This window comes from Seriola dumerili, unplaced genomic scaffold, assembly GCF_002260705.1.
Source record: "Seriola dumerili isolate Sdu_G_001 unplaced genomic scaffold, Sdu_1.0 BDQW01000191.1, whole genome shotgun sequence".
Classification (NCBI taxonomy): domain Eukaryota; kingdom Metazoa; phylum Chordata; class Actinopteri; order Carangiformes; family Carangidae; genus Seriola; species Seriola dumerili.
Window position 1 is genome coordinate 6,528,438 of NW_019174446.1, and position 24,634 is coordinate 6,553,071.

The following is a 24,634-nucleotide window of genomic DNA, read 5'->3' on the forward strand; positions in this document are numbered from 1 at the left end:
CTCACATTCTTCCCCCTGGCTGGGGGGGGTGAAGTATAAGTTATATCATAACAAATAACAAAGCATCCAAAGTAAGACTTAGATTAAGCAGGTGACACATGGACTAAAACAGCTTGTAGAATTGGGTAAAAAGTCATTGTGGTTTCCCTAAGTACCTGAAAATATGTGTAAAGAAAGATACCTTCAACTGCTCCAAAATATCTACAGTGTGCATGATGGAGCCTTTTGCTCATTGAAGACCATATAAACAAGTGTGCTATATATCATAATGAAGCCAACTCTTGACCCCCCTCCCCCTCCCACTCACCTTGGAGATGTTTAGTATTCTGACCACAGCAGCCATTAGCACTCCAACTGGGTGTCTGGCCAGGAAACATGACCTCTGGAAGGGGAACAGAAGATAAAGGCCTGGCATCCTCCAGGGACCTGTCCTGTTCTTGTCATTTCAGGCTGTACATGTTTGTGTTCTTGCAGTGGCTCATTTGCTATTTGAGTGAACTCATTTTAAACATGTAATGAAAAATAAGCTACAAACTGGTGCCTAACCATACAAAATATTCACTGTTCGTGTTTTTATTTGGCCGTGTGTTTCAGCATCTTTTAAAGTTCCTCATGAACAGATGAGAGCCACTGTGCCAAGTACTGAAAAACATTAAAATAATGCTCTAACCTACAGCTGAGAATCTCCCTATAGAAGAGAAACAAGGAGAGTGAGGATGATCAAGGCCACCATGACACAGCACAAGCACAGAGGAATATGAAGGAATTGTCAAACTAACCAACAAAATGAGGTAAAGAGGAAAGAAGTGCAGAAGCATTACATTCAATCCTGTAGACAGATGTTGGTGCTTCATGCTTGTTATACCTCATCAGTATGTATCTGTATGCTGCTGCTATCTGCCTGCTTCAGTTAAGCTCTGCCTGCCATGATCTAATCATTACCATAATCACATTTTCAGTGGAGCTGGAGGTAAGACAGTGTTGATTTGCTTGACTGATGGGGACAGAAGAGGTTTAGAGGATGGGGAATGCTGTCCTTTGCTGTAGGTCCTCATTTAATGTAAAGACTATAATACCCATAGATTGATACAGCATATTCAGTTTTGTATTACAGATATACTTTCAATGAGGGGGCAAATCTAAACAAAAGAAGTCCTTATGCAGTATCAGTCTACACAGTATCACTGAAACAAGATTTTTAGTTCAGCTGACACTACGCCACAAGTGCTGTCATTTTTTGTGAACAGGTAACAGCAGAATCCAGTTTGTAAAACACACCCTCAAAGGAAGAGGAGATGTACTGTTTATATGACAAAAAAAGCACATTTTCAGCATCGGTTTATGCACTAGTGTCTCAGCTCATACACTTGTGTTGGCTAATGAGTCGGCATAATATCACACTGAGAGATACCAAACAAAAGACAACCCAAGCAATTTCAGAAAGTGATAATTAGCAATCCCATATCATCAGAATCCAATTTACTGAAATAAAAAGATTTATTGTCTTTTTTCTATGGACCAAAGAAAAATACCTTTATCATAGCAAAGTCCCACACCAAAGTCAGTCCACATTTTAGACACATCATTCAACTTATTACATAAAAGGATCTTAAAAGTTACACAATGTATTACGATGTAAATGTGCCACCAGTCAGTTCAGTAATGTCAATCAGGAGTCGGTCTATCCCCAGAGGAGCTGTAGCATTTCTCTGTGTGACATCTTACAAATATCACTGATCTTTGCTGATCTGAGATGCTCTAAAAGGTACTGAAGAGAGACACTTCATTTGTGTTTGGACTTGCTGGCCAGAGCCTGCAGGTTAGCTGGACCGCCCCACACTGTCCCAAACACATCCTTCTCAGTCCTCAGAGCCTCAGACAGAGGGAGCTCTCTCCCTGACAACACCACCTTCTTCACAGCCTGAATCACAGGGGCAGGTCCTTTTATATAGCGACTGAGCCAGTTTTCAGCCTGTTGTAGGGGAGTCTCTGCACCCTCCTCTGCCTGGGGGCCCTCCAGGACTCCATCTGCCAGTCCAATCTGCAGGCCAAATTTGGGGTCCACTTTCAGAGTGCCACCAAGGAGCTTTAGTGCATTCTGGCTTCCAACAATGTGGACAAGTCGTGCAGCGCCGCCCCAGCCTGGGACCAGTCCCATGTGTTTATGGACAAACTGGATCACGCTGTCAGATGCCATTAATCTACAAGTGAGAGATAACACACATAAATTACATTAATAGCAATATTTGGTTGGAAGGTTAGAGCAAAAAAGATTCTAATGTGTTTTCTTTTATTCACTTGTATAAAAATCATTACCTGAAATCACAGGCAGTGGTGAGTTCTGCACCTCCTCCCAGCGCTCTTCCCTCCACCAGAGCAACAGAGATCAGTGGCAGCCTGCACTGAGAAAACTATTCTGTCAGCATACTGTAGTGCACCTTGCATAACAGCTAAACCCCAACTTGTTTAAGCTCAGACTGGTTGCTGCTGCTTCTGTAGTCAGCATAGATATTTAGTAGACTAGTATACAGTGAAATGAAAGCTTTTACCTCAGTAGCCTTGTAAGAGTATTCTGCATGAACATACACATCTTCATCCCATCCTACAAGGCAAAAGAAACATACCTAGAAACATACTAACTAACCGTGGTAAAAACAGGAAGAGATGTTGTGAAGTATTTCTTTAGTTTCCTACCTGTGGGTTAGATATCGCCCTGACAGCATTGAGGTCTGATCCAGAGCAGAAAGTTTCAGCAGCTCCCTGGACAATGAGGCCTTTGCCATCCATCCAGTTCTCCAGCTGCCTCACCTGTTCCTCCAGATCCACCATCATACTGCCTGGGAGGGAGGCAGAGCTCTGTTTAAGCAAAGCAGCAAACTGGAATTCCATGTTGTTTGACTGTGGTTATGCATCATTCCCAAAATGCCAAATCCAAGCCTACAAACCTGATGCCCAGTATTAGTCTCCTTACCAGAGAAGGCATTCATGCGGGATGGGTTGTTGATGGTGAGCACAGCTATACCAGAGTCGTGTTTGTGAAGATCAATGGACCCTCCGGGAAAAGCCAGGAGCTTCTCTCTGATCTCCTCCTGGTTGAAGCCATGGATGTTGGAGTACACACTGCCACTGCTCTGTCTCTGCAGCAACCTTGAAGGAACACCATTTATACAGCATATGAATGTTGTCTGTTGTAGTTATTTATATGATCAGATGTGTGCTTAATAATTCACTGACCTATCAATTCAAGTCAAAGTAAATGTGCATATCCATAATTGTAGTATAAAGAAATGGTATGCATAACTGCCTAATGGAAATCAGACTTGTGTTGCTCAGAGTTAATGCTTGAACTCCCTTACGTCTATATACATCAGCTTAAAGGAGGTATGATGCGAGACTTTTGCACAAACTTCTAACACACAACAATGACCCACACCTGATTCTGACACATTTTTATATATAAATCAGAAGTTATTCATTCTATCGATTAACATTTTGCAAGTGTCTGCACCTCAAATAGGTGTTTTTTGTCAGTTACACTTGTCTGTGTGTTTGACTTGTGAACAAATAATGTGGGTTAAACTCTCTACGCTTGATGTTCTTTTACTCATGACTTTATTTAACTGCCACCGGCCTGGTGATAAACTGGCTGGACTCCTTTACCTGCCCCAGGCTCCAACACTTGTGCTGCTTTTCAGAAGCTGTGGCCTCAGTGCACAGAGAACCATCCTGCTGCTGCATGGAGATGAAGGAATGAACATATTCAGTTTGGCCTTGATTTGGAGGAATTACCTCATACATATCACTTAATGTTAAAAAAAAAAAAAAAAAGGACTGTGGGCACAGACAAGGGAAACAAAGTTTGAGGACAAGGAGCACAGCTATTGCTTTTCAAGACAGACCTTTTTCACAGCAGATATTTTGACTTATCAAAGCAGAGAAGAGTCTGATGTGTAATTAGCGACAGTTATTAAAAACACCTGTGAGGGTGTGCTGGGCGAACGAGAGGAGCGGTGTTTCTGAGTTAAGAGGGACATTTAAAAAGGCCACGGCGAAAAAATGTGAAGTGGTGCAGATAGAAATGCACGAGGGAGCAGATAGACTGAAGAGATTTTAGAGACTAGTTCTATTTATTTACCTTGGACGCTGATATCTAGAAAGTTACTTTAACATAACAAACAATAGCACTACAATAGGTTGATATGAACATGGTGTGAGAACAGGTCTGTAATATTTAGCAACCTTACTATACTGTGATACATTCATTTTTGATGAAAAAACATCCATCATGTCTTTTGAGGTTTCTGGTTGAAACCACTGCACCTTACGCACCAACGTTTTGAATGATTTTACATTAAACCACTGAGTCTTGTTATATGGACACTGAATGTCACACAAGGTTTCAGTGTCTGTTAGTAACTTCACTGTGTACGTGTTCAACGAGCTGCAGAGAGAAGTAATATTTCGAAAATCAAACTTTAGCGTGTCGCTATAAAAACTACAAAACATTTCATAACAAAATGCCAACACTAACCTTAATGGGAGTCGTGCGGTGTTACTCTGAAATCCGTCCCCCTGGAAACTAGAGCTCATTGGAAAAAGACAGGGTAACACAAACATGTATTTCCTCAACGTGTCCACAGGGGGGTGGAATAATACTGCCATGCAGCAATTCATTTCACCTCTTGCAAAGAGACAGAAAAATCCAATAATTGTGCAATTGTGATATTGAGGCTCACTTTTTTTTTGCCATATTTTACATAACATTCTACAATCAATAATTTATTGTTCAACGTGACCTGTAATCATTCATCATAGGCCAACGTACTGCACAGAGAGATCTGCTCTTTGTCTGTCACAGCTCTGTAAACACAGCACACTGAGAAACTGGCTCTACAGACATGTCCTTATTCAGTAGTATTGACAGAGGGTTTTATATAACAACTACAAGTTATATTGCAGCATTGGCACAGGCCATTGACAGTTATATAAATATGGCTTACTGACAACTCAGGTTTTCAGTATTGTATACTGTGCTTTTGAAGGTAAAACGCTATAATAGCAGATTTTGTTTGATCTTAATTTCAAAACAACTTTGCCTGACACCAGTGAGGTGGCTGCAAGCGAGAGATGTCCAAGTCTAACGCTCTGTCTACGTCTTGTCAAACAACAGCCTGCTCTTGGATTTGGTTTTATGCTTGGCCAAGCATGCAGCCAAAACTGTATCTTCAAATGTCTTATAAATATGACAGGTATTTTCAGCGGTATTAAAGAAGGGGCAAGGAGTAATAACAGAACTGAGGTTGAGATTAGGGCTATGTTCTCCCGTGCTGGAACAGAGCAAACATAGTCAAACATAGGACAGCCAATAGTATTGATTTATGGGCAATAATAGTTGTGTTCTGAGTTTGGACATTTGCAATTATAGGTCCTGTGAGGTTCTGTTAAACAATAAACAAACAACTATTTTCTATGCAAAGATATAGTGGAGTAAGGCCTCTTGTGAGGGACCGCCCACAGGTGAGATGGCACAGTGCAGTAGTCACGAATACACAGTGTTCAGGTGGAAACAACTCTTCAGAATTTCCTCAATTGAAAAAAAAAAAAAAAAAGTTTTTCATGTAAAAAGGCCTCAGACAAAACAGAGATATGACCGGAGCACAGGCCATAGGAACTACCGGTTGAAATCACGGTAGGCTGGTGGACTGTCAAAACATCCATAAAGTTTTTAAAGTTTTTTACCAGCTCCGTCAGCATCTTTCCCGCCTCTTCCAGTATCATTTGTGTGGCCCAGTCCAAGTGGATAAGTCCGATGCTGAATTTCTTTCCCAGTTCGACCATGGAGCCAAGACTGGTCTGGCTTTACCTAGATGGAGAACCCTACTAGCTGCTAAAGCGTTCCAGCTGGACTCAGAACTGGCTTGTCTTCTCCTCAGTGTGTAAGTAACTTGACGGCTACATAATGCCACTTGCCTGTTTTCATTAGTGACCGGCTACAAAAGGCATGATAACGTTAGCTAACTTACTGATTCTATGAATGTGTGCGGGGAAATGTTGCTATAGCTAGCTGGCTAACTCTTTTTTTTTTGCTAGCTGGCTAATGTTAGCATTGCCATGGAGCATGTCAAAGCAATGCTAGCCTGAACTAATGGTTTTGGCTACATTGTTTGTTGTTGGCTCTTGCGTACACAGGGTAACTTTGTACAGTTGTGCTTCTTGTGTGTTAAGTGGCCACTTTCTCTGTGCTTCTTAACATTTTGCTGACCAAGCACATGAAGGCTGGGGGGTGGCCAGAGGTTTGGCGGAAGTGTTTGTTTTGGTCTGAGATGCTGGTGGTCCATTGCCACATTTGTGGAAGTGATGCTCGTTTGCAGAACCCTTAACATGTAATATCATAAGAGTGGGAGTAACAAGTGTGAAATGCTCTGTGCGTAAAGGAGTCAAATGGAAGGTCAGATGGGAGATAAACGTTTGAGACAAACATGCATAAACAAACAAGAATGACAGGGTGATATAAAGACCAAGAGATGTGCAGGGAAGGGAGGGAAATTGTGCCAAAAACAGAGGGAGGTTGATACACTTCCTGTCCTGTGGTCTGATCTATGGCTACTGGGAGCATAAATCCTTCGCTTCTATCCACACATCCTCTACCACTACCCACAGCACTGAACATCTCTGTGAAAACAAGCCGAGGAACCAAAATACTTTTGTTTCACTTGGGTTACTGAGAATGCCAGAGCCATGCTGAAAAAGTGAAGTATCGTAAACTCATACCAATAACCATCTAACATCTCTGTTAAATCAATTTTGGAAGCATATTTTTTTCACAGTTACAGTTCAAAAGAATCACTCATAATAACTATTTTTCATACACCATTGAAAGTGCAATTATTTATTGTATTTGTTATTTAAGACACCATAGTGCTATCACTAACACCAATCAGGTGTATTTTTCCCTAAATGGGTTATGTGGAACCAAACTCCTTCATGACTGTCCTGCAAACATAAAAGGTCATCAACAAGGATACAGTACACTGCATCCGAGATTGGAGTAGAGTCAGCTCTGTTTTACAGCCCACACCTCTCCGTTCTATTTAAAAGTGGGGAAGGAATTCAAAAAGGTCGGTGGGACTCTTCCCAGGCAAGCATTCCAGACACACTGACTCTCCTTCCTGCACTGTACAGTACATTCAGCTAGGTCAGCTAGCCTGCAACTTGTCTCTAAATATCATTCTGTGAAGTGCAGCACCTGGAGGACATGGTGGCTTAATGGAATTTGCATGCATACTGGAGTCTAAATCACCCATGTGTGTGTGAGTGATTGTCTATCCAGGTCAAGTGTGCGATGGACTGGCAACCTGTCCAGACTGTTTCTCCTCATTCATAAACTTTAACTTAACTGAAAACATTTTCTGACTGTGCCTGTCCACATTCATTTATCCTCTGCCCAGCCTTTTCAGCCATTTTGATTGAAGTCAGCCCTGCTGTTTTATGATCCATTCAGATATCAGTGTTGCAGCCACAGACTCCTGCTGATAATGGAGGCCTGTCTGAAATTACAACCTGGCTAATGGCAGAGAGAGAGAGAGAGAGAGAGAGAGAGAGAGAGAGAGAGAGAAAGAGAGAGAGAGAGAGAGAGATGCATATTTTACACACATTTGTCTATATGCATAAATGTTGTTGCATGTACAGTATGTCTGTGTTTGTATCATTGTGTGGTTGTGTGTGTACTGCTTGTGGCTTCTAAAGTGATGCATCAGTGTACTGATCGATATGCAGCTGTCTGGGGCTCCACAGGAAGTCAGGGAATTCACTGCAGTCAGCATGGCCATATACCAGCTCCCCAAGATAAGAAAACACACGCACGCACGCACACACACACACACACACACGCACACACACACACATACACACACATACACACACACACACAGTGAGAGAGATCAAATAAGAGCCAGTCTATTTCAGGGCAGGAAGAATGGCAGGTTAGCAGGTGCCAGAAGCTCTCTGGAGCTGAAGGTTTCCTGTTAGGAGTGGAGCTGGAGGACGGAGAGCCAGGAGACACTGGAGGGCCAATGAACATTTTTGAACAGCAGCAGCAACTAGGATATCAGTGCAGCAACTCAAAATGCACAGACCACTGGAAGACAATGCAGCCACATACTGTAATGAGTATTGTGTATTTCCTTAAACAGGAAAAACATAACCCTCTGCCAAAAGTAGTATTTACTTTAACTACTTTATTGTTATCTCCCAAACTTCAAAAATAATTCCTATGTAGCTTATAATGAACCAAATCTTTACTGGAATAAAACAGAAATATTCTGCAAAGACAAACCATGTTTGGCAATGCCCTGCAGTGAATAGAAGGCTAACCATGGCTAACAGCTTCCTTGCAGGCCAGTCAGAGTTAACCCTGCATACTGTCTAGCTTCACCATGTTTGTAGAAAAAACAAACAAGGCAGTGGACACACAGAAAGCCGCTAGTCAAAACATAGCCTTGACACCAGTCAACAACCGAAAGGGCACAACTGCTAATTAGGATTCCTATGCAATACAGAGAGAGAAAATTGCACTCAAGGTTGTTTACTCAAAGTTGTAAGAAGAGGGAGACTACAGACAGGACCTGCTTTGGTCTAGACAGATCAGATCAGATCAAATTGTGTGCAAGGCAATGGGTGTTATGTGTCTGTGTGGATGTGGAATTTTATTGGAGCTTCAATGGAAACAAGCTGTATGTAGCAGTCTGATTAGTCACATGCATCAATAAAAGTTCAGATTTACAGGAAAACTGTTATTACTTTACCATTACTACTTTTAATGCACATTATACATTTACTGTAACAAGTATATGAACACAGAAGGTATTAAATTGTTGTAAAAAAAATGTTTTTTTTTGAATATCATCATCCTTACAATCACTGTTATTAATGTCACAAATAAAGGCAGTGTTATTTTGCCAGTAGCTATTGGCAAACTGCTGTACGTAGCTGCTGTGTTACACTTGATGTCAATCATTTGTTATGTCACTGTAGCAGCATATGCTTGCAGGATAAAATACAGATTGTTCCATAAATTCTTTCCAGTGTTATTGTGTTTTAAGCAGCACTGGAATTAAAACAGTTAGTGCCGGTTATATAACGGTTTCAGCATCTGGAAACCTCCACACTTGAGCACAGGCCAGTGCTTGGAATCTACACTCCTGCCCAACCTTGACACAGGAAAACAGGGGGAGACAGCCAACACAGCGCTAGTCAGGGCATCAGGAGAGGATGACAATATTTATATCAGCGCCGGGGTAGGATTTCTGGCACCATAACATTGTTGCACCTGTTATTTCAGTCAGCCTTGGGTGCCAGGTTTCAGGGTGAGGGGTTAGGTGTCTGTCCCTCTCAGGTCCAAGGGTGTGTATGGCCGCGTGTGTCCCTTTGTATGTTTATATAAGTGAATGGGCATGTAGAAGTGCAAAACTGATTCATTTATCAGATAGTGGCGTAAAATTACAAAATAATACAGATATTTTCATTCTGTAGAAACATAGTAAAATGTTGCTCATTGCACCACGTGACATAAACAAAATCAAACATTTAGATAGAAGAATGAATAAAACATTTATAGAGGAATACATACATACTGTCCACAAACATAAAAGCACAGAGACACACACTCACACTATCACAGAGATGAATGGTTCCTCTGCTGCTGTCCCGCAGCTCTGCAGTCATCACTCAGAGGAAGAGATCAGTGTCACCAGAGATGTCAGCCACCAAGATTGAAGGAGCCAGACAGTCATTCGGTTCTGGTGCTTCATCTCTGAGTTGAACGTTCGCCTAGGAGTCCTCTTCAAGCAGTCACAGAAATATTTATGTGCAGCATTTAACTGATGTTCAGAACTTATTAAATTATTGCTCCTTCTGCAGGCTAAAGAGTCCTGCAGTGGGGCTTGAAAACTGCACAGTGGTTGGCTTAGGTTGTAGCTCGTGAACTAAATTGTTGGAGCTAATTGGAAATAAAAAAAAATACAAGATACAGATGAAATCAGATGTTTGTCTACAGGGCTTCTTAACTTTTGAAATACCACTTAATAATATTCTCTTTATAATGTGTTATGTTGTAGTAGGGCTTTCAGTCACACTTCACAAATGGGTTTAAGCTGCCTATAAAAACATTTTTAAAAGTGTGAGAGAATTATTTGACAAATAAATCAGTTTAAGCTGCACAGTGAGACCAAATCACAATTACTGTGTCTAATACAAATGTAGATACTTGTGTGGGATGTGAAAAGAGAAGAGGACTGGTCAAGTTCTTATGTTTATTACACAAAAAGAACAGCAAAGGCATCACTTTCATCATGATATGATTCACCACTTTGACCCAAAAAAAAAAAAACTATACTACTCGGCTGAGTGTCCTGATCAGTGACCATTCAGAATTAGTAAAAGTAGAAAAAAGGCTTTTCAGTATTTTTTATAAGCGTTACTTATGTTATGCACAAAAGCAGGCTCTCATGAGTGACATTTAACATACATTTCGATCAGAAAACATCAGCTATGGGACAGCCAACACAAATGTCTTTACAAACAATGCATTTACTTTTCAAATCAGGAAAATGCATATAAAGAAACCAGCCTTTGGTACAAAGTTATAAAAAAGGAACTCACATTTTAATCTATCTGTTGATATCAAGTAAATGCTGTTTTTGCTTAATCATGAAACATATAAAGCCAGTCATGAGAATAAAGGAAAATGTTTTAGTCACAGGCAAGGTACAGTCCAGGCATGTACTGTAGGTAATATTTAAGAAGGCAGAAAACCAACACTGCTTTATCAGCACACAGAGAGTGATGCCAGGGGAAATCTTCTCCGCTGCCTTTATCTCTGAAACCAACATGATGCTGCATATTGTATACGTCACGTCATATTCTGTGCAAAAAGCACACAAAACATGTTGCACATGAAATACAAAACACAGCACATATTAAATACATCGTTCTGCATCTCAGTTTGTTGATGATTTGAATATGAGTCTGTTGTTTGTAAATCTGCAAGGCTACACTATTCAAGGCTAGAATCTAGACCTGAGCAAAGGATATCCATTCAGATGGTTGGCATGAATGAATGACGCACTGGATGTGACTGTTCCTTTGGAAAGTGATGTTCTGACTGTCCTCTGAGGCTATGCTTGATGCCTGGCAGGTTGATCAGGAGCATACTGCTGAATAACTCAAGCTGCTTCAGGTCCTTTACTTGCTCTCCTTGGTCAGTTAGGCTCCTCTGGATGCCATATACATTCTAAAGGTGAGTTCGTGAACTCACGACTAAAGTACACTTCTGAGTCTGTGGGCGTGGAGAAGCAGTCTGGGTTTGATATATACAACAGTACTGATGTAAAGAGAAAGTTCAGAGGTTATCACTGAAGGCTTCTGGTTGGTTCAAACACATGGTGGGGTGGAGATCAAATGATGACAGTCTCTATGTGAAAGGCGTGTGAGAAGGTAAAGGAGGAAGTGTGTTTCTGGAGGGAGAAGGACGGCGGCATGACGGGGGTGGTAGAGGGAGACGAAGAGGTGGAGGAGGAAGAAGTGGGGGAGCGGCTGGCCCATCGGGAGGGGAGGCGGCGGTTGGCTGGACGGGCAGGCCTCGAGAAGTTCTTCTGGACGGAGGAAGAGGAGACACAAGACTCTTCGTTTTCCTGTGGAGAAACAAATGAATTAACATTTAGGATTATCACACCGTCCTGTCAACAATCAAATTCACACACACAGATACTTTACATTTTGTCACGTGCTCCATCTGTAGTCTTCTTGATCCTAGGGAAAACAACAGGCATATTTCAAACAGGAACATTAATGAATCCAGCACTCATGTGAAAAGATCACACAAGTAGATCCCATTCCTTTTTGGTCTAGAGGAAAGCATCTGAACTGAAATACCTTACATGTGCTGCAGTTCTGCTGCCACTTACCAGCACCTCACAATCATCACATTTTATTTTGGACAGTGCTCCCTGATTGAGGCTAAACTAATGTGGTGCTTGTAATGACATTCTTTTCATGAGGTCAAATAAAATTGGCTTGATAATCGCTCCCACAATTTCTTTAACATTTGCATGACTTTAAAGCAGTGTAATCACTTCAGCTTTCTCATTTCCACGGTTCGACAAGGGCACTTAGTCAGCTGGCTTCTTGCAGATACTTCTGTAATTACAACACAAAGGCCAGAAAAACACTTCCACTACGAGGCCCCATGGAAGGACTGAAAGATAAAAGACAAGTTGGTGAGGGTGATACACCTCCTGCCAAGTTTAAATGCTTTATATACCACACTGCCAGTTCCTTTTGTTCGGAGCCTTTAAGCAATGGAATGGCCCAGATGCCCAGATTATAATGGAGGCTTTGGCCTGCTTCTGTCTCTTAGCACATACCAGAAATAAACAACATTCCCACCGGAGCTGTCCTCAGTCAAGGGCAATTGCTTAGTATTTCATAGCGTAGTGGAACAGAACGAAATGTGCAAGTTCGTCCAGGTCCACTGGTGTAATTGGCCTTGGAAATATAGTTTGATTTATATTTTCGTCAAAACAAAATACAACTGACACATTTCATTCCAACAGGGTGCCTCTGAAGTTATCATCAGTACAGTGAAAAGTACACCTGCTGCATGGCAAGGAGGGTGCTTATATGTGAAAGTGTGAATAACAGACTGTTCATCTGAGACTCTACCCACCTGCACTATAAGCTGTATCTCTTTCACGCCCATGGCAGTGTGGCTGAGCTGTGCATGTGTGGTGTGTGTCCTTGAGGTGTGTGAAGTCTGTGTGTGTCTCAGAGTAGGGGGTAAGGGCAGAGGGTCCATGTCCAGCATGTCCAGTTCTGTGATGTTCTCCTCCTGCCTGACACTAAGGTGAGGACTTGAAGTCGTCTCGCTCTGCTGGCTCTGGCTTTGCTGAGCCCGAGCTGCACTCTCATAATTCTTCAGAATCCTCTCCACTGCCCCGTAGTTGGACCTGGACCCTTCAGGCCGTGGGTATGCAGCCAGAGTGAGGGGCTTCCAGGGATGGTCATTCATCATTCGAGGCCCATGTCTGGAGGAGTCAGACTGGGAAGGAGGTACAGACACATGCCTTGGCTGTGCCTGGTGCCCTGGCTGTGTCATCTGTCTTTGTTTGTTCTCTGCAGGCGGTTGCTGGAGTGAGACACCCACTCTGGCTGGCTGAGGCTTTGCTCCTTGTGGATTCTCATTCTTAGAGCTGGAAACCTCCACATTCTGAGCTGGCTGGCTATTTGCAGGCAAGACAGGCTCAGAAAAAAGAGCCTCTGTGGCTGCTTTGTGTTGTGTTTTCCTGGAAGGACTGCCTGCTGTTTGAACTTTGTGCTTGACCTCAGAACGGCATGCAGGACTCAGAGAGGTTATTGTGGTAGCGTCCCTGAGTCCAACCTGTGACTGTTCAGGTGAAAGGTCACAAGGGATTTCTTGCTTTATTCTGACCTCTTGACCTTCAAAACCACATCTCATTCGCCTTGGTTGGACCTCGAGGTTCTGAATTGTGGAATCCGAAGTGGAAAGAGTGACTTCGGGATGCACACCCATAACACCAGTGGTGACATCAGTGCAATGTGGCTGAAATTTGGTCTCCCTGGGAGGTAAAACCTCTTCTGATGTTGTAAGGACTGGCTGGCAACCCAGAGAGGAGGCATCTGTTGCAGTAAAGCTGTCTTGTTCCTCTACACCACGGCCCATCTCAGCTTGAAACAAAGTTCTATTGAACTCAGCTGTTTTTTGTTCCAGCATTATGTTTCTCCTAGAGCCCTGGAGATTGGAGCTGGCAGGTGGTATTTCCAGAGAGGACAAGAGCAAATCTACAGATAATTCTTTGACGAGTGGAGGCATTTGTAGCTCAGGGTTATTTAAGTTATCTGAGCGCAAGTCTTTCCCAGGACTCAGTATGTTGACTTCAGAGAAGCTTTTCTGTACTGTCCCATATGCAGACAACTTACTGTTACTGAACTTGCTTGCATCACAGGACCAGCGGCTGTGGCAGCAGCCCATATTACAGTGAGAGTTAGCAGGTACAGAGCATGATGCTACCACACCGTCTATTAAAACTTTTCCTTCATTTTCTTGTAGCATGGCCCCAAACTTCCGGACGATGGAGGGGCTGCTACACTTTTTGTCCACTAGAACACAGGGGCTATGGCATTTCCTCACTGTCGTCATGGGGGATTCTGGGATGTGGAGTTCTGTGTCTGGATGGGTAGGGCTGTTCAGATTCCAAGAGGAGGAGCGAGGAGGGATGGGTGGAGCTGCTGCATCTATCTCAGAGAGTACTCCAGGGCTTGTCTGTGTGTCTCTGTAGCTGTCCGGCTCAACAGCACTTGTTCTCCAGGATTCACTTGGAGCTCTGTTGGCCTGCCCCGTGTTATCTGGTGACAAGGTGATCCAGTTTTCCCTTTCCAACGCCCGGAGGTCATCGTAGATCTGGCTGAGGTCACAGAGAGGTTCATTCACCTCCTCAGTTAGGCACTGGGATTCAGATCGATTCCTGAAAGGAATTAAACAGTAAAATGTTATTGTTGTCCACTTTAATTACTCCATTCACTTAAAATATGATTTTCAAAAACAATCTATGTAATATTTACATCTTATGACTAATTTCATTTGAGGCCATTTTTCCAGAGACACATGTTAAAAGATCTATTATTCATTCACAGCACTGAAACAAACATGGTATTGAGATTATCTACATAAGCACATCAAGACTCAGCAGGTAGTGATTATCATAGTTCCATATTGGTGCCAGGAAGTTAACATAGCAGTGAGGATTTATTCACCTCTTATCTCCGCTCTTCTTCCTGATCTCATCCTGGTAGCTACAAAGCTCCTCGCTTACACGTGCTATCTCCTTCAGAGCCTGAGACACAGAGAAGGGGAGACAGAGATACAAAGACACGTGCTGGATAGGATGCTGGACATTGCTGAGGAACTGTAAAAAAGAAATGGTGGGTCACGAGGATTCTCTCTTCAAAGAAACTAAGGAATGCAAAGGCAAGTACAAGAACACTGATGATCAAACAACAAGTATAAGACAGCAGAGCAAAGAAGTAAGGACAAAGCAAGCGATGACAACCACACCATGTGTCTGTATTGCATGTAAATGTAGTGCTTTTATCAAATATGAAAATTGTTTAAAACTCTTACGGCATTGAGTGCAGTGGTGTTCTTCTTGTCACTGCCATAACTCAGCTCTGACCAAACAGGACTTTCTTGTGGCCTAACATGGAAGTTGTTTTCATTCCCTTTAGAGGCACTTTTCTGTGGAGCTGCTAGAAAAATATCATCCAGCTCTGTTGTATCCACAGCGTCCCTGCTATCATCAACACAGTCCTGCTGCCAAGTGCCTCTGGATCTCAGTTCATCCACCAGCGCAGGTTGTGAATGGTCATTCTGAGTAAACTGACCACCAACATTAAATTCACAGAGGCTTTCAGCTGGGAAGCACGTGGGCTGGTCACTACCTCCACCACTACAACCACCACCAGTGATGTTTCTGTTGCGACCAAAGCCAGGAAATGGTAGTTGTCTGCTTGGTTCTGACTGACTGCTGCTGCTGAGCGGCTCAGAGCGGGAGTTATCACTGAGCAGACTGGAGCCTGTGCTGGTGCAACGTATACTGAGCCTATGCATAACATCATCATCGTCCTGCCTTCCACTGTCCGGTCCGGTCCCCTCTCGCTTGGCTCTCACTTCACAGTACAGCTGGTAATGGGAAGAAAAAATAGAGGTCATCTTTTTTTTTTCAGCTGTACAGCAACAGTCTTACAATGAATGAAGCAAACACTGCCCTTTGTTTTTAAAATGTGTCCTTTTAAAGGTGCATTTGAAGATTAGATTCTGGATTAATTGATCAAAATCAATATTACGTTAAATAGAGTAGTAAATTTATCAGTCAAATATGCCAAATATGAACAAAAAAACTCTTTACTTAAATAGTGACATTTATCAGTGATATTATTCTATCATCTATGAGATCACAAAGGTACATCTAAGTCAAAGCAATGTGTTCAAAGAGGCTTAGATTTTGAGACAAGAGCCTACATGATGACTGTAATGACTCCACTTTTACTGGATGCTTAGAATGAGAGGATATATATGAGTCAAGCATGAAAAGCTCAAACAATATAAAGAATGTAAATGGCATCATTTGATTATACTAATGGCACTATCCTGTAGCTACTACTCCTGCATAATCAAAAACTAATATGGGATGATGAGAAGTCAGGCAAAATTTCTTAGCAACAAATCTTGTGAGCATATTTAGACCAAAGAGGAGTAAAAAAAAACATCCAAGAATTCTTTCACATAAAATTGGATAACCTCTGGCCTGCTACCATAGACTCTCAAAATAGTAACTATTTCATGTTGACTGGGCTCCCTTCCCATCACGCAATGTCTAGATGGGACTTCTGCCTTGTAGCCTGCTTTATTCCTCTGCTGTTTTCCTCTCTCATTTTCTGGTCTCTAAGGGGCAAATGAGAGCCACATGTTCTTTTCATAGCAAATTGTTTCAGTGCCTTCGCACTCTGTCCAACTACTTGTGTATGGCTTCCTTCAATAAAAACATTTATCTGCTCTTCTGGGCGTGTCAGATTTTAATCTGCTGATAAACTGGGGCTTTGTCACCACCCATGCTAAACTGTCTTTCTTTACCTTTGTCCCTCCCTCATCAATCTGCTCTGAATTACTTCCCTGTGTGTCCTGTTACAGTTTATCCCCCATTTTAACCCAGCCAGCTGCAAAAGTTCCCATTAGGCCTGAAACTAATTTTTTATTATAAGTAAATCTGCTAAATGCCTGGTCAACGAATTGGTTTAATGTTTGGTCTATAAAATGTTTTGTCCAAACAACAACAACTCAAAACCCAAAATGATTTACTGTTATCTAAGGCAAGAAGATTCACTGTCATGTAGATTATCATGTAAATGTAAATGATATCTCTTGAGAAACTCAAACAAGTGAATTTTTGGTATTTTTGTTAATTGTCTAATTGTTTCTATGTACTATGATTACTACTATTCTAACCATTCACCAAAGTGAAAGTCCACTCCAGTGATGATTAAGGCACAGACTGTCTTAATCACTGCATCTGTCTCAGTGACCAGAGGTCATATAATAGCAGCAGAACTCTTGCCCTCTTCCTTCCACTCCTTCTTTTCCTCGTACTCTGCAGCTGCGCTGATCAGGGGTATTGTTTTGACAGTGTTTATGGTTGAACAGGATGTGTAGGAGGGAAATGTAACACTCTTAGTGCACAGGACACCATATATCATACACAAGGTAGGAAAACGTCCTAAGATTGATGAACAGTTAAATATGCATAGGACCTAAAAATATGGAGAAGTCTGGAATGTGTTTTACATACTTTTGGAGGTTTTCTTTATCCACAGTAATTTGTGTGGTTTACTTTTACCAAATCCAACATAAATTGAACCGTAACCACAAACCAAATCATCAAACCTTGACAAAATGCAGATATATACTCATTCAACCACACATCTTACCTCTTCTATTTTCCTCTGCATATCTTTCAACTGGCTCTCCCACTCCCTCCTCTCAACGTCAAACCTCTCCAGCAGCTCGGCTTTCTCCTTTAACCAGTCCCTCTCATTGTGCTCCAGGCGATAGCGCAGGTCCATGGCTGTTGAGTGTGTGTCTGCCAGGAGCCTTCGCTGCTCTTCCCTGTCCCAGCGGAGGGATGGGGACTCACCGCGCTGGTCTCGAGTGCTCTGTAACGCCACAGAGCCAGGACCTGTTGCTGACTGGACCCCTCCACTCACTAACCCAGAACCCTCTCTAGCCTCCAACTGGAGAGAAAGAAACAGACAGCGCAAGCAGAGAACACAGAGGAGGAGAAAAAAGGGAGCAGGGAAGGGAAAGAGTGGGAAAGGCAGTGGAGGAAACAGTCAGTGTTGATAAAGGATAGATTGCAGTTGCAGAAAAAGAGGATGAGAGCCAGATGCCGGCAAGAAAGGTAGGAGTGAGAGACAGTTAACAGTGGAATTAAGAGAATGAAGGAGTGGCAGGAAGAGAAGGTGGAGGAAGTGGGGGAATAATGCACCATGGGGACGAGTGTGAGTGGGTTCAGAGAAGGGAAGAGGGAGAGAGGAGACAAGAGTGAAAGATTAAAATATCCTGTAAGAACTCACACGCAGAGATCATAGGTTCAGAGGTCAGGTCTCTTTTCTGTGGTACTTCACTAACTAACAGGATACAGTGCAGGATATGGCAGATTCAAGCACAGCAAAATATGTCTGCAGAGGATGCATGTGGTCTCATCTGGTCTCAGGCAGATGATACTCTGGTGCACCAGTTTTTAGAGAAACATCGATTAATACAAAGAGGCTCTCTTAACATAAATTAGGCTAAACCTCTTATTCCTTTCAACGGGGACATTATAAAAATGCCAGCTGTATTATATTCAACTGGACATTTTTGTTTTACTGACAATATTAATGAGTTCAAAGACCTTTTTCACTGAAATACCCTGGGTATTTCCCCTGGGAATTTCACTGTGTTAGCACCAAAACCTTGAGCCAAAAACACGTTATCGGTTTATTTAGAATGAAAAGAAATGCTGCAAAACTATGCTCCAATTTAGATTCTACTACGAAGTCAGACTCCAGAGTTCACTGTTAAAAAAGAAGCTTAGAAACTGGCCAAATTTGATAACATCAAAGATTTAAGTCTTGGTAGTCTGTAGATAATCTGATATGTCCTCTACAAAGGAAATTCTTTGATGTAGAGAATATCCTCTTTCAAAGTACTTAAGAATAAGGGTGTGTTTTAGTGCATAGATCTGTGCATTCAGTGGTAAATATGAACATTTCTGTTCTCATAAAAACGGAGGGGGGTGGGGGGGGTGGTGGTTGGCTTTGGAACTGTAAAGAGCCCAAGACAACGCCTGTGCATGTGCATATATGCTTGTGTCTCAGTGTGTGTGCATGTGTGTGCATGTGTATGTGTGTGTGATCATGCATGTGTGCATGGAGTGTGTGTTAGAAAGAGGGAGAGAATGCAACACAAGCATGCCAGAGTGTGTTATTTCAGTGTTCAGTCACAGACATCGAGCAAAGCCTTCTTACAAGCCTCGGTCATGGTGCTATTTCTGCCTGTGGCCTGGGGTCAAGAAATTATGGTGTAGGAAAACAAGTCAACCCTTTCTGTCTGCCTGTGGCTCTTCTCAAAGTTCTCCACAATTACAGATGGATGATGATGGGTGCTGTCCACAGTCTATTTAAACATCCAAATGCAAACAAATAGTGAAAGTGCAAAAAGAAAATGGTTGGAGTCAAAATAAAAGAGCTGAAGACGTTTTTATTGATTAAAAACAGCAAAGCCAAGCCATCTGCTTAAAGGAAGTTCTGGAGGAACTGAACATGCAAACAGGGACACAGGTTCACAGCATCACAGCCAGCTCAGGGAATACACACTCATGCACACAGACACAACTTAAAATCAGTCTCAGGGAGCCATCTCGAGCTACTCTTGATCACCCTGGCTGCCACCGTATGGCACAGGGTATATAAAGGTGACTGTGTCACCACGGTGACCCACTATAAATAGCGGACACACAGCCTTGTACAATGTCACATTCCTAGGGGAGGTGGAGAGATGAGGTAAAGGGAGGAGGGGAAGTTGGCTGCTAAGGCAGAGTGAGATGTCTCCTAGCTGCCAGCAACTTTCATAAATCAGTGGCATGCAGAGAAATATGCCTGGAAATATCCAGACTAAGACCTCTGCCTGGGACCTTGGATGCTTGCTTGGTATTTGGTGGTAGACGTGACCAAAGAGGATGTAGAAACACCTTACAGTAGTTACATTCACAGCCTACTGTGGAAAATAGGGTGTCAATGAAATTGAGAATAAAACAAGCATGCAACTGTTGACAAGCTATGCTGATGCTTTATAGAATCACTTTAATTAGAGCCTATAATCTGGTATCTGGTATAGCAAATGTATGACATACAGCACCAACCAAGGCAAAGTCAAAATGATGCAATTGTTTGGCTATACTGTTTGTGATACACAGCTCCAGTTTCTCGAAGAATCAAATGACCAACAAATGGATGTCAACTAACTGCTAACCACAGCTAAAACAATGGAAAAATAAGTAAGGCATGGACATTTTATACATTAAATTCAATTTATAAAAGTAGCAGTTCAGTCTGTAGATTTAAACAGACTCTCTTGGTTAAAAAGGGATAATGAGGACTTCATCAGGAAGAGAAGCAAATGCTATTTCCCTCACAGTTTCGCATAAAAAACAACTTCAAAATTCCAACTCAGTGGACCCATTTCCTTAAGTACACACCACTTCTTTTGACTTCCACCACCAATTCACCAACTCCAGGTTTGTATACACTTGGCTGCTTGGATAATCCTCTGCAGTATTCTGTCCTTCCCTCTGACTGTGTGCTACTGTGCTAAAAGTCTCTCATCAAAGTGCATTAATGAACAAACAAAAGCAATAGCAGTGGAATAATAAGTTTACTGCCAGAATAGTCCAGTGTAGCTCTCAGACTGTATCACAAATTCACTTGATTGCATCAAAGGGCTCTTCTCAGGCATACCTGCTAATTTTACAAATACTTTTCAGCTCAGTGCTATTCTGGATTGTCATCTTTGTCAGCATTCAAACTGCCTTTACAGTTACCTTCTACCTCTTCAGCACCCTCTGTTTTCACTCTGCCTGAGCTAAAAATGAGCTCTCCTCTGCACTGGTAAAGTGAAGCCAACATGTGGAAAATGACAGAGGAGTTTCTCACCCATGTTGAAATTGTTCACATGTCACTTCAAAATGATATGGAGTTACACACACTCAGCTCTGCTGACCGCCTTCCACTGAATTGCATGCATTCTTGTCTATTTTTTAGGCTGTTTCCAAACCTCTGAATCACCACAAACATCTGATTTGTTCAGCAATTAATATATAATTTAAGTGAGGTGAAACAAAATGACAATTCAGTCTGCTTATCAGGCTACTGTTTTAATGTTCTGTCAAAATCTATCATTAAAGTGTGAATTACATGGATTGTAAAAAGTATAACTTCAGCAATCTGGTCTAAAATCGACACCCAAATTACATGTAATACTACTTTCTTGAACAAATAGACACATTTACTTTAAACTGCAACATGAGGGCAGGTCGAAGTCTATAAATTAGCCATTTGATTACAGAGCTGTGAATGATTTCAGAAAACTTGAATTGATGTATTTTGAACCTCATGAGTAGCCTCAGATTAGCACTTGGTAAACATGTACCCAGAAGTATAAACTATGGCAGGATGTGGCATCAAGACAAAACAACTTTTACAATGGAGCTAACCCCACCCACTGTGGCTTTACTCCAAGTCATTTTCCTAAATTAATATAAACTGTCTACGTGCTCCATTCAAAATTACTGTATATTTTGAATATTCACACACACATAGACAACGATAGACTTCCATGAGTCTGAGACCACTTTCCCATGGAAGGGAATGGGACACACATGGGATCAGACTTTTGGACCCCAATTTATATTAAAAAAAAAAGAGACACAGACACCTCTCCTGTCCCAAACAAAGCGTCCTGATCTCCATGATTCTCCAAACTCGACTGTCTCTAACACAGATGTCTCACATGTACATCGGCATCTTGGCATTCATCAGTGTGTGTGTGTATGTGGCATCATGGTATAACCTCCTGCAGTACATCAAGCCTTGTCTCCCACTGCTTCACTGGGCTTTTCAAACACAAAGCAGAACAGTAAACGTCTGCTTTTATAAGACTCTCCGTCAACCACACTGAGAAGGCACAGAGCCAGCAGGACAAAAAGAGAAGAGCTGAACAGTAACATTGTGCCATCTACTCACACAGAGGGAATTATATTATGGTCGTCTACAGTATAGTACAAGTGTGTGATCTGGTAAAGCCATGTTACTGTGTTGCATTTCTGTGTCATCAGTAGTCTTGTCCAACTACTTTTCAGCATCATTGCACCACCTTGTTCATTTCCAGCACCATGTTGTGGAATTCTTGAGCTTCATCACTTCAGTCATTGATTTTTTTTAGTAGCTAGAAGCGAGAGCTGTGTGCGATGAGTGAATGCGTGACCAATCAGTTTTAAGTCTGTGATAGGAATCATATGAGGTTCAACTGGCAAATAAAGATACTGTCACCACAACATCACAGAAAAACTAGAGTCAGCGCACAGACAACGCCAACTCTGAACAAAGTTCACAGAATCAAAACTTTTTTCTTTTTTTAAACTCAACAGTGAACAAGTCTGATTAGACTTTTCTAGTCTAGGCCAACCAAATAAATCCATCCTCTGATATAACCAGAAAAAAAAGCTAAATCCCTAAAAGCCACATTGCTTTGAAGAATAACTATGCACGGTGCTTCAAGTGATCTGTGCAATGCCTGATACAGCATGGCACTGGTATGCACACTTAACCTTGTATTTTCTCCCCATTTCAAGAAACACTTCACAGTAGCTGCCCATGGTAAAAATAGGTTAACGTTTCATCTGTTGAGAGAAAGCTGTTAAAAGCCAAGCTGGGTGTCTATGTCTGGCTGAGCGGGGATAACTGAGTTTGTCTCCTCGGTGCAAATCTTTTGTCTAAGCTGAGGCTTGAGTTGGATGGATGCCAGGTTGACTTATCACCCTGCCATGTGGGTGGCAAACATGGCATGCCCAATTTACACCAAACTGTAAGCCAGCTATACAGAGACATGAGAAAATATACAAATGTGATATAAGCTATAGAGAAACTATTAAAATGAAACATCCTTTATGTGCAGTACAGTTGTTAGATTTCTCTTTGTTGTTGGATAACTGAGCTCATACTGAGCATGCACCTGCACACACACAGAACTATATATAAAGTAATGCATACATTGCTCTACTAACTCACACACAAACAAACCCTACCCAAAGCCCCAAACATCCTTTATTGTCATCCCTCACCTACCTGTGCAATCCTGCATTTGAGCTCAGCCTTCTCCAGTTCCCAGGCACATCTGTCTCTGGTGTACTGCAGCTGGAGCTCACTCCTCTTCTCCTCCTCTCTCTTCACCTCTGCCTGCACTTCCTCCAAAACCGTCTTCAGGTCCAGCAGAATCCTCCTGTTCTCCCCTCCCTGCATGGAAACACAGTTGCCAGCAGTCTTGTCAGCCAAATAAACCAGATGAATTGTGTCTGCTTTCCCAAACAGAAGTTAGGCTATAGCATTGCACTTCCAACTATGTAACTGAAACAATCATTGATGAACTAAGAAGGAATAAAATTGGTTCTGGAGTATCAAATTAACAAATTTTTCATTTAAAGCACTAATCAATGTCGTGCTATTATTAGTGAGTGCCACTGACAAACTCCAGTTTCCCACATACCAACATAATTAGTAAAGAAAAAAAGATTAGGCTACATGCTTTGAGAACCATGGCCCACACAAATCTATATATATAGATTTCACAGGGGTGGTAAATAGTTCCAATTACTTGTATGTCAGCCACTTCTCTCAACAATGACTCCTTCTCACGCATCCACTCTTCCTTGTCCTGTACGTGTCGCTTTTTCAAATCCTCAAATTTCTTTTTAAGCCGTGTGTGATGTGTTTGCTGCTGCGGCTGCTGCTGGGCTTCGGGACCCGGCCACATTTGTCCCCTTAGGATCTCAAGCTGTGTCCCTGGTTCACCTTCTCCTCCACCCGGTGAAGCACCGAACTGTGGCTCGTAGATTTGACTGAAGACGGTGGGCGGAGAGGAGATCCTTCTCAGCGGACTGCGGGTTTTGCCCCTACCTCTATCTGCCCTATCCATCCTGGAGCACGGCACAAACTCCCATCCCTGAGACGGGACGTATCCCCCGCCAGCACCGCCCCCACCATGCAGCCCCGAGCCGTTCATAAACGCACTCCACATTTCTCGAGGGCATCAAAATAAATCATAACAAAAACAATTTTATCAGATAAAAATTTTAGAAGCTGGTGGACCAAGCTGTTTTGTATGTATCCATTTCTGCATAACCTGAAATAATTTTTGACACAGATCAGCATACTTTCAGTTCAAACTGCTTTTCAGTTGGTGACCGGTGGCATAGGCTAATGAAAGCGCCAATTATCCAAACCCGGCCGAATCACCTGTCGGCCACACAGCAGCACTCAGGACAGCGGTCACCGCAGTGCTCATACAGGGGACGGGACAGGACGCTGCTTTGGTCCCTTCCATATCTTCACAGAGACAAGGTCAAGAAGTTGTTCCTTGTGCCAAAGTCCCCCATGCTGTCCTCCTCACTGCTCCACCCGCGCGCTGCTTTCCTTTTACATGTTTGCATCGAAACCTCAGGACGCTCTGTGTCGTGTCTCTGCCCTGCACAGAGTCGTCGTAGGCGACAATCCAGAGCTGGCAAAGACAGACACCCAGTAACCACTCCGACGCGAATGGGAGAAGATCCCAAAAATATCACGGAGCGCACTGATGTAAGAGCAGCGGAGTATTTTTACCCCCCTAGTAACCATGAGTTTATTTTCCTAAAGCCAGAAAGCTGAAGCGGAAAGGCTGCGGACCAACATCCATTAATCAACACCGGGTTGCTCT

At 42.4% G+C, this 24,634-nt stretch overlaps 2 protein-coding genes across 2 annotated transcripts; both read right to left on the minus strand.

Annotated features, from left to right (window-relative positions):
* Positions 1-1,138: 1,138 nt before the first annotated feature.
* echdc1 (ethylmalonyl-CoA decarboxylase 1) lies at positions 1,139-4,557 on the minus strand. The gene is made up of 7 exons (XM_022753511.1): positions 4,532-4,557; positions 3,661-3,732; positions 2,972-3,147; positions 2,695-2,837; positions 2,550-2,602; positions 2,317-2,397; positions 1,139-2,201 (listed from the first exon to the last, which is right to left on the minus strand). The coding sequence occupies exons 2-7, from the start codon at positions 3,723-3,725 to the stop codon at positions 1,784-1,786; spliced, it is 936 nt and encodes a 311-aa protein (XP_022609232.1). The 5' UTR covers positions 3,726-3,732; positions 4,532-4,557; the 3' UTR covers positions 1,139-1,783.
* A 5,785-nt stretch (positions 4,558-10,342) lies between these two features.
* Positions 10,343-23,959, minus strand: kiaa0408 (KIAA0408 ortholog). The gene is made up of 9 exons (XM_022753595.1): positions 23,537-23,959; positions 23,011-23,178; positions 17,557-17,859; positions 15,197-15,754; positions 14,830-14,909; positions 12,725-14,540; positions 11,783-11,808; positions 11,732-11,735; positions 10,343-11,690 (listed from the first exon to the last, which is right to left on the minus strand). Exons 1-9 carry the CDS (start codon positions 23,957-23,959, stop codon positions 11,454-11,456), a joined length of 3,615 nt encoding a protein of 1,204 aa, XP_022609316.1. The 3' UTR covers positions 10,343-11,453.
* Between the last annotated feature and the right edge of the window lie 675 nt (positions 23,960-24,634).